The sequence below is a fragment of the Serinus canaria genome, chromosome 1A (genome assembly GCF_022539315.1).
Source record: "Serinus canaria isolate serCan28SL12 chromosome 1A, serCan2020, whole genome shotgun sequence".
In the NCBI taxonomy this organism is placed as follows: Eukaryota; Metazoa; Chordata; class Aves; order Passeriformes; family Fringillidae; genus Serinus; species Serinus canaria.
The window spans coordinates 58,246,898-58,261,354 of record NC_066314.1 but is presented as its reverse complement, the minus strand read 5'-3'; the positions used below and the strand labels follow the sequence as shown (position 1 = coordinate 58,261,354).

The 14,457-nt window shown below is 48.2% G+C and overlaps 1 protein-coding gene across 4 annotated transcripts in view; it reads left to right on the top strand.

Annotated features, from left to right (window-relative positions):
• The window catches only part of DENND2A (DENN domain containing 2A), a 57,602-nt gene that overhangs the window by 15,327 nt on the left and 27,818 nt on the right, over positions 1-14,457 (top strand). For all 4 annotated transcript variants that reach the window (XM_030237783.2, XM_050987967.1, XM_030237784.2 and 1 more), the window contains exons 2-5: positions 7,468-7,566; positions 8,732-9,943; positions 10,959-11,086; positions 14,321-14,442. In XM_030237783.2, coding sequence (XP_030093643.2) covers positions 7,496-7,566; positions 8,732-9,943; positions 10,959-11,086; positions 14,321-14,442 — 1,533 coding nt within the window. In that variant the 5' untranslated portion in view covers positions 7,468-7,495. The remainder of the gene's footprint in view (positions 1-7,467; positions 7,567-8,731; positions 9,944-10,958; positions 11,087-14,320; positions 14,443-14,457) is intronic.

Genomic DNA, 14,457 nt, shown 5'->3' with positions numbered 1-14,457 from the left:
CACAGGGAGATGATCTAGTAATGCCAGGAACTGTCCCAGAAGGGGTGTCCTCTACTCCTGCCCTCACTTCCCAAGGTATTGGTTTCCTCATCTGGAATTACAGGTTTTTTTCAATGTTTTTTTCATTACTTCCTTGTAGAAAGCATAGCCTGAAACACATAATTCCATTAAGCATTGCAATCATTTTAGCGGCCAGATTGGAAAATACTGAATCATTCTCTTCCTTTCCATGTGAATTTTTTCTTACTATTTGTTAACCTACCTGCAGGAGTTAGGACTCATCATGTCTCTAAGTAGTCATACAAACCATCCTTGCCACCAGGATGAAAAGCAGTAGTTACCTTCTATGCATGCAGGACTAAATCTGTGACTGGGGGCAGTGAGTTAGAAAAAGAGTGTTTCTGGGTATTTTGACAGGGTGGTGAAACATCCCACCGCTAACCCTGAAAATGCTGTGTTTTTCAGCTGAGGGTGTGTCTGCCTGAAGGAAACTGAAGAAATGTTGAATACCCTTTGAGTTGTTTTTTTTTTCTGTCTGTTATGTGTTTAGAGGGAGGAACAAAGAGAAAATAAAACAATGGGAAATGTGAGACAAGCTTAATAATAGTGGGTGCAACGAGCCCCACCTTTAACAGAAGACAATTCATTTTGTGAGACCCTGTTTTTGATTACTGTCTTCAGGTCAAGATTTTATTTTTGTTTCAGTCTGCACTTTTCCATGCTGAGCATTGCCTCTGGCTGAATTACTTTTGAAAGCCTTCAGCCAAAATGGTTCAGCTGTTTTAGCGTGGAGCCTGGGGAGAAAATTGTTGCTGCTTTTCCTGTGTTTGAAAAGAAAATCAGGCTTTTCTTTTGTGAAAACTTATCTTCTGCTTTGAAACAGAAGTGCTGTTTGGATCAGGAGTTTGTCCTTTCCCATTCCTGAGTCATCTCTGACTTTTCCAGGGCTCTTTGAGAAGAAAGTTTCAGCTGGCACAAGGTCAGCAGAGATTTTTAGAGCTACCTTGTTACCAGATGTGCTGTCCTTCCAGCTCCTGGTGTCAGGCAGGTGATGCTGGTGATATCCCTGTGGAGCTTGACCTACAGCTTTCAGCAAATGGTTGGTGGAGGGAAGTAATAGACAAGAGGTGAGAGTTCTTTCTCAAGGGCCCATCTGCTTTTCCATAGAATAAGGATAGTCTCAGGATGAAGTTGAGACCTGGGGTAACCCCCTGATACTGCCCACAGCAGGTCCTGCTGGCTCCCTCTTCTCGTTGCTGAGGGTTAACTTCTTTACAAGCAGAGTCTTGTTGCCAGCCCTGGCAAGGGGGATTGGAATTCAATGATTTTCAAGGCCCCTTCTGACCCAAATCCTTCTATGATTCCTTCCATGTGTTGCAATGCTCATTAGGTTTTCCCAGACAGGTGATTGATGTTGCTATCTGAGCAGAAAACTTTGTGCTTCCCCCCCTTTTATTTCTTTGCTGGTTAGGAGAGCTGAACCAAGCATCTTGTGAGCCCATCCTAGCTTGAAAAGGCTTTACAGACATGGGAGCTGACACAAAGCATGAGCAAGAAGGGAGGAAAAAAAGTGACACACCCTTAGTCAATGGCAGCCATCAGATGAGATCAGGCATGTCTTTTAGCAAGGGCAGGGTTGGCACCACCTTGCTGGCAGCCAAGGGAGGAGCAGGGCAGGCCCTTGAGGCATGGTAATCCTTTCAGTCAGGTTAAAGACATAGAAGCAGGCAGAGTTTGTTCTGTGTGCTTAAAGAGGGAGAAGGTCAGTAGACCGAATTATATCATAAAATTAAAGACATGTCCTAACACCCAGCACAGCTTTGCTGGACACAGCCAGTTCCTGCATTCCTGGCATTGCAGCCTTGTTCCCCTGACATGGGGTGTTGCACAAAGGCAGAGGTACGTCCATTTCACTCGGGGTTTTTGAAAATACAGTTGGTTTGACACATGGGGTTCTCCTGACCCCCTTGTAAGCCTTGTGGTGTAAGATATGATAGATCAAAGGGAAAAGCTAGGATGGAGTGGGGTGAGGGGAATAGGAGGCTGTGTGGGATCTGGCTCTAGAAGACACTGTAGGAGCATGTCACTTCCCAGTCCTTTATCAATATGTTTTGCATAAGTTTATCCTGCTTTTTTCTCTTTAACAAGTGACTTGGCCCTGATTATCTAGAATTATCTACAATTAGGATCCCATTATGAGTGTGATGAACTGAACAATCCTGCTGTTGGTGTCCTCAGTCCTCATGAGATTCACGTGGCCAGGACAATCAGTGTCTGCAGAGAGGTCACCTTGCCCTAAGCAGACTGTGCCCAGCACAGGGTGGCAGAGTAGATGAGGTGGGAAGGCACCTCTGGAGGTGGCAAGTACAGCCCCATGCTATGAGTGTGGTCATGGAGAGCAGCTTGTTTGGGACGTTGTCCTGTTGGGTGCTGGGTATCTCCAAGGGCAGAGCTTCCACCATCTCATTGGTCTTGGTCACCCTCTTGGTAAAAAGGTTTTTCTCCATGAGTAAGCTGATTGATCTTTTCTGAGAAGCCCTGCTGCTGTGGGGGTGGCCTATCTGCAGAACTGACCAGGAGAGGAAAGAAGTGAACTTTGTGTAAGTTGTCTGAGGAGAAGCTGTTGGGGCTGTCAGCTAGGGAGGGCTCATGGCACGTGTGGTGGAGCTCAAGTTTGAGAAAACCCATGCCTTGCTGCTGGGCTGGTGTTGGGCACCTCCAGTCAGGGACTCCTCTACTGTAAGCACCTTGTTTCACCAAGGGAGCCTCTCCTGGGTCCTGGTGCCCATCTCAGCTCTGGCTGCATCCCTGCTTGGCTGTGTCCTCCCTGCTGAGCAGGGGCTCCCTCCTTGAGGTTACACTGTGCAGTGGCCTCGGGAAGGCAGGGAGTTCATGCTGGGGAGGGGGACACTGCCCGGTGCTGGGGCTGTGTGTGTGTGAGCACAGGCACGCACCCTCATGCCTGCTGCTTCCCCCAAAGGAAAACAGGCTCCAAACAGAGCAAGGGCTGGGGGAGGGAGCCTTCAAGGCTTTAACTGTTGGTTTCCCCTTACTCATGTTTTTCCTGTTAGTGTTTTGTCTTCTTGGCATCCTTCCTGTTCTTTATATGTGTATATATGTTATATATTGTTGCCTCCTTGTTGCTGGCTTTATACTGCACCCTTTGTTGTGTAAAGCACCGGAGCAGGGAGATGTGACTTGTAGGCTTTGGCTGCTCAAAGTTACCCAGATTCTGAGCACCAAGGAGAAACACAACATGTCTTTTTTGCTTCATGGAGGAGAGTTGGGCCAGCTGCAGGTTGTTCCTGTTGCTGTGAAGTTTTGCTGTTCATATGCATCAGCAGCATATGTGGACATGGATGAAATTTTTTGGGAGGTGCAAAGTAAACAGAGCAAAGGAAACCATGAGATATGGCCTCCAGCGTGCAGCAAGGGTAATACCCAAAACCACCTTTGGGGTATGCTTGGTTTATTTCCCACAAACAAAACTGCCAAGAAGGGGGGCCTGGGAGGTTTGCTGACCTCAGAGACAAGGCTCCCCGTGTGTGACCTGCGTGCTGGCTGTGTGCCCTGCAGTAACATGGACTGCAGGGCCTTTGTGCTCCCCTGGATTTTGTCGTGGTCTGGTGGCTGCACCAAGTGCAGTGGGCAAAGCTGGTGTCTTCCTCTCCCTGGAGGTGTCCCTCTGGAAGCCTTCTCTGCCCTCTGAGGGTGGGAGCGTGCCTCTCTTTTATTCACTGGTTACTCTGGAAACATCACATGGTATCCCGTGCCCTGAACCAGATGTGCGCGCTGCAAACGCGTTTGGATCGGAAGTGGGGAAGAGGGCACTGGGGAAGGGGGGCGGGAGGAAAACTTAAATTAGAAGAAAGCCAAACAGCTATTGCTGGAGACAGATGATTACAGCTCATGTCAAGGCTGTTTCCTGCATGCCAATGATAGATCAGTAAACAAACGCCTCTCTGCGAACACAAAGCAGGCAGGAACTCTGTTTGGAAGAGAGAGGTCGGGGTAGGTCTCCCTTCATTGGCAGCAGGAAGCCCCTATCACATGGCCCTGGGAATTGTGAGGCCGGGTGCGTGTGGGAGATACGCCGAGAGGCTTCTGCTGGGAGACTTCACATCCTTCCCAGGGCCCAGCCAACAGGTTTGAGAGCTCCCTCCCCTCCCTCTTTCCTCCCGCCTCCTCCCCTGTCCTTCCTTTCCCAGTTTAATTTTGAAACACTATCAGATGACTGCTTTGTTCCCCCAAACAATGGCAGGGACTAAATTGCAGTGGCAAGGTTCTCCAAATGGGGCTCAGTATCTTCTCTCCCCTTTTATGGCCTTGATGTCCAGGATGTACGTGCCAGGTGCGGTGGCCTCAGGCTCTGTATCTGCAGGGCTGTGCCTCCCATTGCTGGTAGAAAGTTCTCGTGTGGGTTTTAGAGAAAGCAGCAACCTGCCAAGAAGTACGAGCTTGTTGGGTGTGTGTTTGTCCTCCTTGGGTCTCCTGCTAACAGAACTCAGCCCTGCTTGTTTCTTCTAGGCAGTTTGTAGGGCCCTGTTCACATTGCTCGTAAGACAGGAAAGCAAAGCATTCCAGATAACACTTCTCAGCCTCTGGCAGGTCTCCCTTCCCCAGCCTTACACATGCTCTTTTGTGCTCTCTCCCCTCTGCCCTCCTGTGCACACAACCTCATTACCTCCCTTGTAGCAGACTGGGTTTGTGCTGGGCCCCTTCCACGTGCTGCTTTGTCAGAAACTCTCAGTGAGCTGTAGCAGGTCACAGAGATGCTCCAAAGGGCCTGAGCCAGCACACAGGGTAGTGTGTAGTTAATTGTAGGAGAGATGTGGGCAGTCAGGAAGGACAAGAATTCCCTTTGCCCTTCACAATGAACTGTCATGTTGGCTCTGGGAGTCCTGTGGAGCCAAAATCTGGAAAACAAAAGTAGATATTCTCTGTCTGCTGGAGGCAATTTTCCATCATTGCCATCACAATTCCTCTGCTTGGGTGTTGACAATGCCTGTGGGTCAGGCCTGTGAGTTATTTCTAGTGATCTTTTTATTGGAAGAGATGATCATATCACCTCTGAAGCTCATCTGGGCTTGTGCTTGGCCCCAGGAAATTATTTGATTGTTGGACTTATTGAGAGGTACCATATTAATTTCTGCTGTCTTATTCCAGAGGTGACTCTTTTTCCCCTCATTGTCTTCTAATGCGTTTGGATAAGTATTTACTCTTTTGAGCAGAACCAGCTAACGTGCTGCAGTGATCCCCCAGGTGGTGCTGGGGGCACCATGTGTGCCCTGCTGCTCAGAGGGAAGGCACAGCTGCCCGTGGATCTCTTAGGGATGGCTTCACTCCCTAAGCAGTGTGTGTTTTCCGTGGGGGTGTTAGTAGGTACCTGCTGTGTCACAGCTTTGGAAGCTCCTGGGCCACCCTTTAATCTGCCTAGTATGGGTGTGCTGCTTTGGTTACTCCAGCCACACTTGCGCCTGGAAGGGACATCTGCCCTTGGTTCCAAGTCATGCTCATCTGCTGCTGGCAGTGGTGCTCCTTTCCCATGAGACCCCTGCAGCACTCAGTGGCTGCTTTGTGGCTCACTTCTGCAAATCAGGGCTGATGGAGTCTGTCCCATCCACCACAGAGGAAGAAACAAGTGCACCTCTTAGTCTGTATCCTCTGCTTTTGGCCTGTCCCACAGGAGGCCTGCCAGGGAGCTGACTGTGCCGAGCATCGGCGCACAGCTGCTGGTACCCAGATGTTCCTTTTCAAACAGGGTTTGTTGGTGGGCTCTTGGAAAAGGCTGAGAGATGGAGTTTCCTGAAGGGGAAACTGGGTGATCTCATGAAGACACAGGAGTGCATCCCCTGGCTCTGCTGAACATCTGATGTTTCAGCAGAGCCACGGGGGTTGTGTGTGTGGACACAAGAAATGTATTTCTCACCGCCAAAGGCAGCGATGAGGAGCTGCAAGGCACCAAATGAGTGCTGAGTGAAGAGACTGTCCCTGCTCTAGGGATGTTGTAAACCAAGTGCCGAGCAGACTGTGTTGCAGCTTTGCAGGAATCTGCTTTGGCTCCCTGGGTGAGTCATTCTTTGGCCAAGGCCATGAGTATGGTTAGTTTTTCATTATTTTCAATCCATAAGAGTTAGCAGATGGATGAATAGATTTTGGTCCTTGGGCTGGTAAATTTTCTTGACAGTGTTGCAAGGCTGCTCTGTGTCTAGAAGTGAAGTGGGTGCTTGTTCCAGTTACTAATGAGGGAGAGAAGCCAAGGGGGTTTATTGTCTGGGAAAAGAGAGTCTGCTAAATGCTTAGCAATGAGCTGCCCCAGTGTGTACACATTGAGTTGACCCAGAGTTCACTCCTAGCCTCAGGAACATTGCCAGTATGGAATAAAAGGAGGGAGAGAAAACTGTGAACAAACAAAACTGATTTCCCTCCCCCTTTTTTCCTTTCTCTGCCCAAAAACTTGAACAGTGGAAACGAGAGCTCCTTTTGTTCTTTCCTGTTTCTGGTGTGGGGGGCTATGTGTTTTTTTAATGACAAGAGGCATTTGGTCTTGTCAAATGCCAGGCATGGCAGGGCAGCCTCTGGCAGAGCAGCTGGTGAAGATACCTGAGAGACTTTCCCAAGTATTGCCTGCAGGATGGTGAGCCTGTTGTCATTGCAATGCTTTAGAGCAGGCAGACCACCCTGGTAAGTGAGCAGAGATGGTGCTGCAGAGTAACAGTACTTCTTCCATTTTCTATTTCTCAAAAAAGAGCATTGCAGCACAATAAAATGGAGATGGAGTCTGTTGCATTGACTGGGTAGCAGTGGCACTCAAAGAGAGGGACAGTCATTTTAAGAGTGCTAGAAATTATGAGGCAAACAGAATGACTCATTTTTGTGAATGATTTATCTTATCCCCACAAGGAGTTGTCCTCTGAAATGAGATCAATAGCAGGCTAACATGGCCCACCAGAGAGAAGACCAGTGGAGTGGTCTCTTCAGGCTAAAATGTTTTCCTAAGATTTTCTTCAGGCTAAGTTTTTTTATCCCAAGCTTCAGATGTTGTGACAGGGTTGTATGTTCAGCAGCCACCTCAGACTTGTGGCCTTAACACAGGTTGTTATAAAATTGTTTTTGGTTTAGTCTTCTGCAAGGGGAAGGAAAATCTAAATCTGATGAGATTTTGACAGCAATAAAAGCCTTCTTGAAATGGTCTCCATATTCAAGGTGCCGCAATTGATGCTGAGTCAAAGACAATTTTTGCCCTCAAAAACTGTCAGCTGCTTGCTGGGCTTCTGAGGGGTGTTGCTGTCACCCCTCTTCCTGTTTGGCAGGGGAGGAAGCCTGGGCTGTCCTCAGACAGCTGTCATGTCTTGCTGCAGCTCCTCTCCTGGATTTCAAGGAGAAATGTGTGTGTCTGTGTGTGGAGAAGGAAAAGAGAAGGATGCTGAGCAGAGAGCAATGCTTCTCCTTTGTGTCTGTCTGCAGGTGACCTGCTGCCCTGCCGTGTGCTGACATGATGACAGCAAGCAAGGCGGCCGATGTGAGCAGCACGTCTGGGGGTGCTCTCTGCAAGTCTGGTGAGAGGTGAGAGCTTTCCATGTTCCAGTGCCACTGTGCTTTGCTTGTCTTTTTTGTCCCCAACACAAGGAAAACCAAAGGAAGGAAACCTTCTCTCTGCTGGGCACTGTCCCTCTCTGCTCCCCCATTAGAACACACCCCATAGGTCCCATCTTGCAATTCTGTGTGTTAAATCCTCCAGTCAGACTGCTGGTATTCCAGACTCACAGCGCTGGAGAAGGTCTGCCCCAAGGCAAGACCACTTGTGCTGATGATATCTCTGCCAATGCCTGCACTGCAAGTCTTTAAGCCTGGAGACTCCTCAGAGGAGCCCCACTGTCCCCACCTGGTGCCTTCTGCTCTGAGGTCCAGCCACCATGGCACTGTGGTGCCCGACTTGGGAAAGCTGGTGGTGCTCACAGCCAAAGCACAGTGACACTGCCCAGCCAGGAGGCTGAGGAAGAGCAGGTGTGTCTCAGGTCCTGTTTCCTCTCAGAAAGCTGTCCCAGGCTCAGTTTGCACCACAACCGAGTCTGCAAAGGCTGCCAGCACTGCTTAGCTGCAGGACAAAGCTCCAGGCCTGACAGCACACAAGGTATCCCCAGGGATGTTCCTCCAAGGCTGCTCAGTTCTGCAAGAGGCACAGTTGACACATTTAAGTTAATGGGGCGATTTCCCAAGTTGAATCTTAATGTTGGGATTGTGATTAAATGGGACTAATTGCATCCCAGTAATTACCTTTTGTTGTCTTGGTGCTCTTTCCCAAGCCCAGGCAAACCTCAAAGACGTAGCCAAGTGCTTCAGTTCAGAAACATTCTGAGTTGGAATAACTGCCTGTTCAGCAGGATATTGACAGAATATCACAGCATTGATACTGTGGTTTCACACACTTGGAAATCTCTACACTAAGTATATTTGGAATTTTTCTTGCACTTTGGACCCAAACAGCTTACTTATTCCACAGAGAAAGGCTCCATTTCCAACCTCATCTTGGTTTTAATGAGAGAAGGGCAGTATGTTCTGGTTAGAAGGACCTTTCCCTGAGCATCCTCTCCTTTAAGCCCATGTCAAGTGCTTGATTTTAGCATCCTCTGCCATCACCTTCATGAGTAAATCTTGAGGAGCTGATGAAGTAAACCAAGGATGAGTAATGGCAGTGAATATTTCTTTCCTTTTTGCCTTTGATATGCAGGATCAAGCTTGCAGATAAAAACAATACAGCAGCTGTGAAGGAATTAGAAAAACCTCTGTGTGGATTTTTGAGTGAGAAATGTTCTGAAGGTTCCTCTGTTGCCCTTGGTTCAACACCTGAAGCTGAACCAGTTTCTTCTGTGGTGAAGAACCCACTGGGAGCCTTGGAGAACTTGATGCTGGATCCAAGGCTCGACTGCTTTCAGCAGAACATGCTTAGTCCTAAAATGATCATCAGTGACCCATCTGTGGATCTGAATGTCAAAGAAAACAATAAAATCATCAGGAGACAGATAGGAGGCGCTCAGAATACACGGTCACCTGGAAAAATTGGCTTGAGGAATAAGTCCTTCAGCATCAAGGACAAAATTTCAGAATGGGAAGGGAAAAAGGAAACGCAGCCTGCTCCCCGCAGGGAGGAGGAGGCAGGAGTTAAAGAGGAGCACAAGGTGCCTTGTGTGACTGAGAAGATGAGTGGGGAAGCACCGGTGACAAGGAAAGCAGAGACCAAGAGACTTATGAGCTGGGAACTGGAGTGCAAAGGGGCAGGCAAAGAGAATGAGCGGAAAGCAGGAGCTCAGAAAGGCACAGGGCAAGCAGCAGAGCGAAAAGGGGAAGCGCAGAAGGATGAGGAAATGGAGTTCAGCCCTGGAAAATGCAAGGAAGGGAAAGGTGGGAAGTGGGAGGTCCAGAAGGAGAATCTTTCAGTGCTTAGTCAGGTCAAGAAGCTAGAGCAGGCTTTGAAAGATGGCTCAGCAGAGCTGCAGCCACAGTTGCCTGGTACTTACTATTCCCCACAGTGCTTGCAGGAGAAGGCAGCCCAAGGGCACGCCGCTCCCGAGGGCCATGAGGGTGTGTGTGGGGCTGAGCTCAACAAAAGGCTTCTTGGCGTGGACTCTGACATCAGTGAGCCGATTTTTGGGACTCTAGAAGAGATAAGAACTTCTCATGTGAAATCCAAGCACTGCACAGTGGAGAATGTGTACACAGAGCCGGGGGTGCCAGAGAAGAAGCCTTTCATCAACCCACTGCCCAAGCCTCGGCGGACTTTCAAACATGAGGGGGAAGAGGACTGGGTGCCAGTAGTTAGGAATAAAAGAAACTTACCCCCTCTGCCATCCATTCCTCCCCCTCCTCTGCCCTCCTCTCCTCCCCCATCAGCTGTCAGCAGAAGGCTCTGGAGCGGGAAGCACAAGAACAACGCTGACCACAGGTACTGGGGCTGTGTTTCATGGTGCTATTGGTCTTCATGGTGGAGTCCCACCTTCCCCTCTTTCTCTGAGAGAGACAAATCTTCCCTTTTTGCTCAGAGTCTCCAGCATAATCATCACTCAGTCATGTCTCTGGGAATGTATGTGTGGCCAGCACTACTCCACAGGGTAACTGTGGAGGGATAAGTCATGGCAGATTTAAGGTCACTGTACTACATGGCTTAACCTTCGAGCCCAGAATTGAGGGAGTTGGGGTTTTGTTTTGTTTTTCTTAGGAGAAACTCCACTTAATTACAAAATGACCACAGCTGGTCTGGAACAGTATTTGGAATGATAATCTCTAGTCTCTACTGCAGCATTTTCACTGTCCACAGTAAACCTCAGTCAATCTGATGTGTATATATTCTTCTGGAGTGCTTGCTTGCCTCTTATCCCCTCCCACATGATTGTCACACATTTTTGGAGTGGAGAACATAAAATAAACAGCTTTTCTAATGCCCTCCGGGTAAATTGTCACTTAAAAGTTCCTGGCTACGTTGCAGAAAGGAAATCAAAGCTTGCTAGGTTTGCTCATAGAGGGCACAGTTTTACCTTTCTTACCATTCCACAAGCAAGTTTTGTTTTTCTCTGCTGCTCAGAGAGCTGATTTTGGGGCCCTCTTACACTTTTTGTGGGTGGGATCTGTTCTGTAAATGGGACCTCTCATGTCCTAAGATTCTGTGCAGTGCTCCAAGATGTGCCATTTCACACTTGCATCTCCACTGTGTGCTATTGCCATAACAACCCAGATTATCTGTGGCACCCCCAAAAGCCTTTATTTGCGTGGCTGATAAGACCAGCCAATCTCAGCATTGCTTTTTCATGCTTTGTTTGGGATGAGGCAGCCAAACGTTCTTAGTGATTTATTTTGCCAGCTGTGTCGCACTTTGGAGAAGTGAATTAGCTGCAATTTGGTTATCAATGCTGGTTAACTGCATCACTCTCCTCTCTGTCCCTCCTCCCCCCTCCATGGTGCAGGAAATCGTATGAGTTTGAAGACTTGCTGCAGTCCTCATCCGAGCACGGCCGGGTGGATTGGTACGCGCAGACCAAGCTGGCCCTGACACGCACTTTATCTGAGGAGAACGTCTATGAAGACATCCTGGGTAGGAACCCTGCACAGGGGAGGGAGCTGCCTGCTAGTCCTGAGCAGCAGGGACTCCTGGTCAACAGGCATTCAGCAGAGGTGCTGAATAAAGTGTGTTCATTATCCAAATGTAAACCAGGACACATTTTGCGCATGTTATTGGCAAGTAATAAGAAAAATGGATGGGGTACTTCAAAGCTCATCAGCTTCAAAGATAAACCTGAGGCATATGGGAAGCAGCTTTTATTTTTTGCTGGCATATCTCCTCTGCCTTCCTTTTGTCCTGTGGATTAGTTCTCACAGCTCTGATCTGTCCATTGTGGTGATTTTTCACTGCTGAGATAATGCGAGCAGTCTGAAAACATGGCCTTGAAGTCAGTTCCACAGCTCAGGAATAGGATCGTGTATGGCTTCAGGTACCATTGCAATTAAGAAACTGGGTCCCACACTCTTTGAAATTGAGTTTTATTTAGTTCTCTAACTTCAGTGTCAGATCAATGCCATTTTAAAGACTATTTCCTGTAACCCTCTCCATTTGTATAGTGTTTTTTAATATTGTGAGTATGTGGCCTTTGATGGAACATAGAAGTGTCCCCCTTGAAAAAGCCTTAATGAGTTTTAGTAGCTGCAGGCTGGTGCTGTGTAAATCTCTTGGCAGAGGTCAGCAGATTAGGAAGGAATAGCTGCATCAACTCTTGCCATGCTGCTGTAATCTTGCAAAGGTGCTCTGTGGTTGTTGGGCATAGGAGGAGCTGCACTTTCTTAGGAGCAGGCCAGGCATTATTATTTTGATAGAATAAAATCTGATCATACTTAATGAGAGAGACTCTGAAAGGAATTGTGTTCCTTTGGGGCTAATGGCAGACAAGGCCACTCCAATCCATCCTTTCTGACATTTTTGAAGGTGTCGGCCTCATTTGTTCAGCTAAGGGCCTTGTGTTTGCTTTTTTCCTTCTCTTCACTTGGGGGGCCAAAGGAACAGGGAGTGTCTAGGCAGCTGCTGTGGGGTTTTTGTGTTGGGCCATGATGGGAGGTCTCAGAAACCACTGAGTAAGGGTCACCTTGTCAGCTGGAATAACATGGATAGCATTACAGAGTGGCTGTGAAGGCAAATCCATCTATTCAAACACAAGCACACCCCCATGTCCCAAGTGTGCAGGGAACTCAAATATCAGTCTGAAGTTCCTGTCCCCTCCAGCTTTTACTTGCAAAGATTAGAAGAAAGCAAAGTTATAGGTAATTGTCAGCTAATAGAGCATGTTTGTTTTTTGTTTTCTTGCTGCATGTTAAGGCCTTGCCTGGAGTCAGTGATCTTTAATTGGTTCCTGCAATCCTGGTGGTGCTTCCATGGAAGGTTGGGAAAAGGGGTGGATGGGGATAACTCAAAATAAAAAGCTGCAGTTTTGTTTTTCACAAGACCACAGACAAGTTTAATCCACAAGACAAACATCATGTGAAAACCTCACCAGTGGAGGGGGAAGCAAGACTTCAGCCACAGGACACTGCTGCTGCCCACAGACAATCACACGTGCCCATCAGGATGTGCAAGCACACACATACACACACTCATCTGTGTGGCTTAGGGGGGTTCAGCTGCTGCTGGGGTAATGGTTCCAATTCCCAGCAAGTCACACAGATTTCCTTCATGCACCCTCTTTTCCCCTGTGCACCATTGCTTACCTGGAAAATTGGAAGCTGGTAGATGGATCACTAGGCTGATTTGTAAAAAAGAGGGAAATTGTGTTCTTTCTTCTAGGCTGAAGCTAATTGGACTTGTTTAGCAGTTTGAGGATGGGACACGCAGCAGAATCCAAGCTTGTTCTTTTTTTCTCCAATCTTCCCAGTTGCATGACAGCTGAAGTACATTTTCAATACTGAAAGGGGCCACTGAAATTAGAAAGTGGAGCCAGTTTCAGGGACAGGAGAATGTTTGCTGACCAAGTGTTAGTGCAGCCCTGCTTTGCTGGTGTCACACCCTCTTGCCTTCTCCGTGGTGAATTTGGGCTCCCTGCTGGAGTGCTGGGTGTCACAGGCTACTGGAGAGGACAGTGCTGGGAAAGACTTGGGTTTCTGTCCTTGTCTGAAGAGCTCAGCTGCACTCCTGCCCCAGCTGGGCAGGCAGGTGGGAGTGCACCAGTGAGACAGATCCCACAGCCATTACTGGTCCTGCTCCAGGGGCGTGCAGCACCCCTGGCTTCAGTCTTTACTCTCAGCCAAGCATTATGTGACAGCAAGAGAAAGGCAGTTGCTTCGAGTCCCAGCTATCCACTGGGATGTGGCATGAAATGAGGGCAGTGAGGAGACAAGGCTCATAACATATCATTGCTTGTGCAGGTGCTTGGGCTAAGCCTTTGTCAGTGGTTTCGTAGCTGCTTGGGTGGAGATGTCACAACCTGCTTTGTCAGAATTGTGCTCTTGTGAACACACTTAGGTTTACATTCCCTAGTACTGCTGAAGAGTGGGATATAAGAAGTTCATTAGATATCATTTTGGGTGTTCAAAACTCAAATTAGTTGTGTGCCTCATCTCCAGAATTACTGGGAAGAAAGGAACCTACATCTACTTCAGAGGTGTGGGCTGTGTGCCGCAGGCCCTCCCTTCCCATCCTTCTCCAGGGGAGGAGCATCTACTTTGAGTGGCTTAATGCTTCTTTCTAAAGTACAGCATGTAAGATTGAGGTCTCCATGATTGGTAGGCATGTTTGAAATCCTGGATTGTGTGACAGATATCTATGTTCAGAGTGTGGATTAAATCTTCCTGCAGTCAGCCCAAGAGCAGGGCATCACTTCAACCCCAAGTAAGTGGTGATCAGATGTCATCCCCACAAATGTGGGGCTGAAACAGAGAGAGGACCTTCATGCCAGGCTTCAGCTCATAGTTTCATTGAGCAGCTCCAAGCAGAGGACTGGAAAGAAGAAAATGTGGTTATGAGCTAATGTTCATGAGAACATCACAGCTCTTCTGGGTACAGGAAAATGAACTTGAGGGCTCGCAGGGTCTTTTCCATCTGTAGTATCTGTGATATGTTTCTATGGCTGCACTTGTCTGTGTCAGGCTTTGGACACTGCCCAGCAAGCAGCTGGACTTCCAGGGCTATGGAGAGGATGAAGCAATTGCAGGAATGCTTGAGAACAGGTCTTTATGTCTGATGGGGGAGGTGGGAGAAGACCGGCGGATCCCTAAACGCATTTTTATGGCAAACCTCAGAGATTTTCTGCACTTAAAATCTTTTGCTTTTGGCTTTTTGCTGCAGATCCACCCTCAAAGGAAAACCCTTATGAAGACATCGAGACCAACAGCCGCTGTCTGGGGAAGAAATGTGTCCTGACCTTCCCAGCATCCCCCACCTCTTCTGTACCTGGGACTCCCACAAAGGTGCTTGATTCAAGT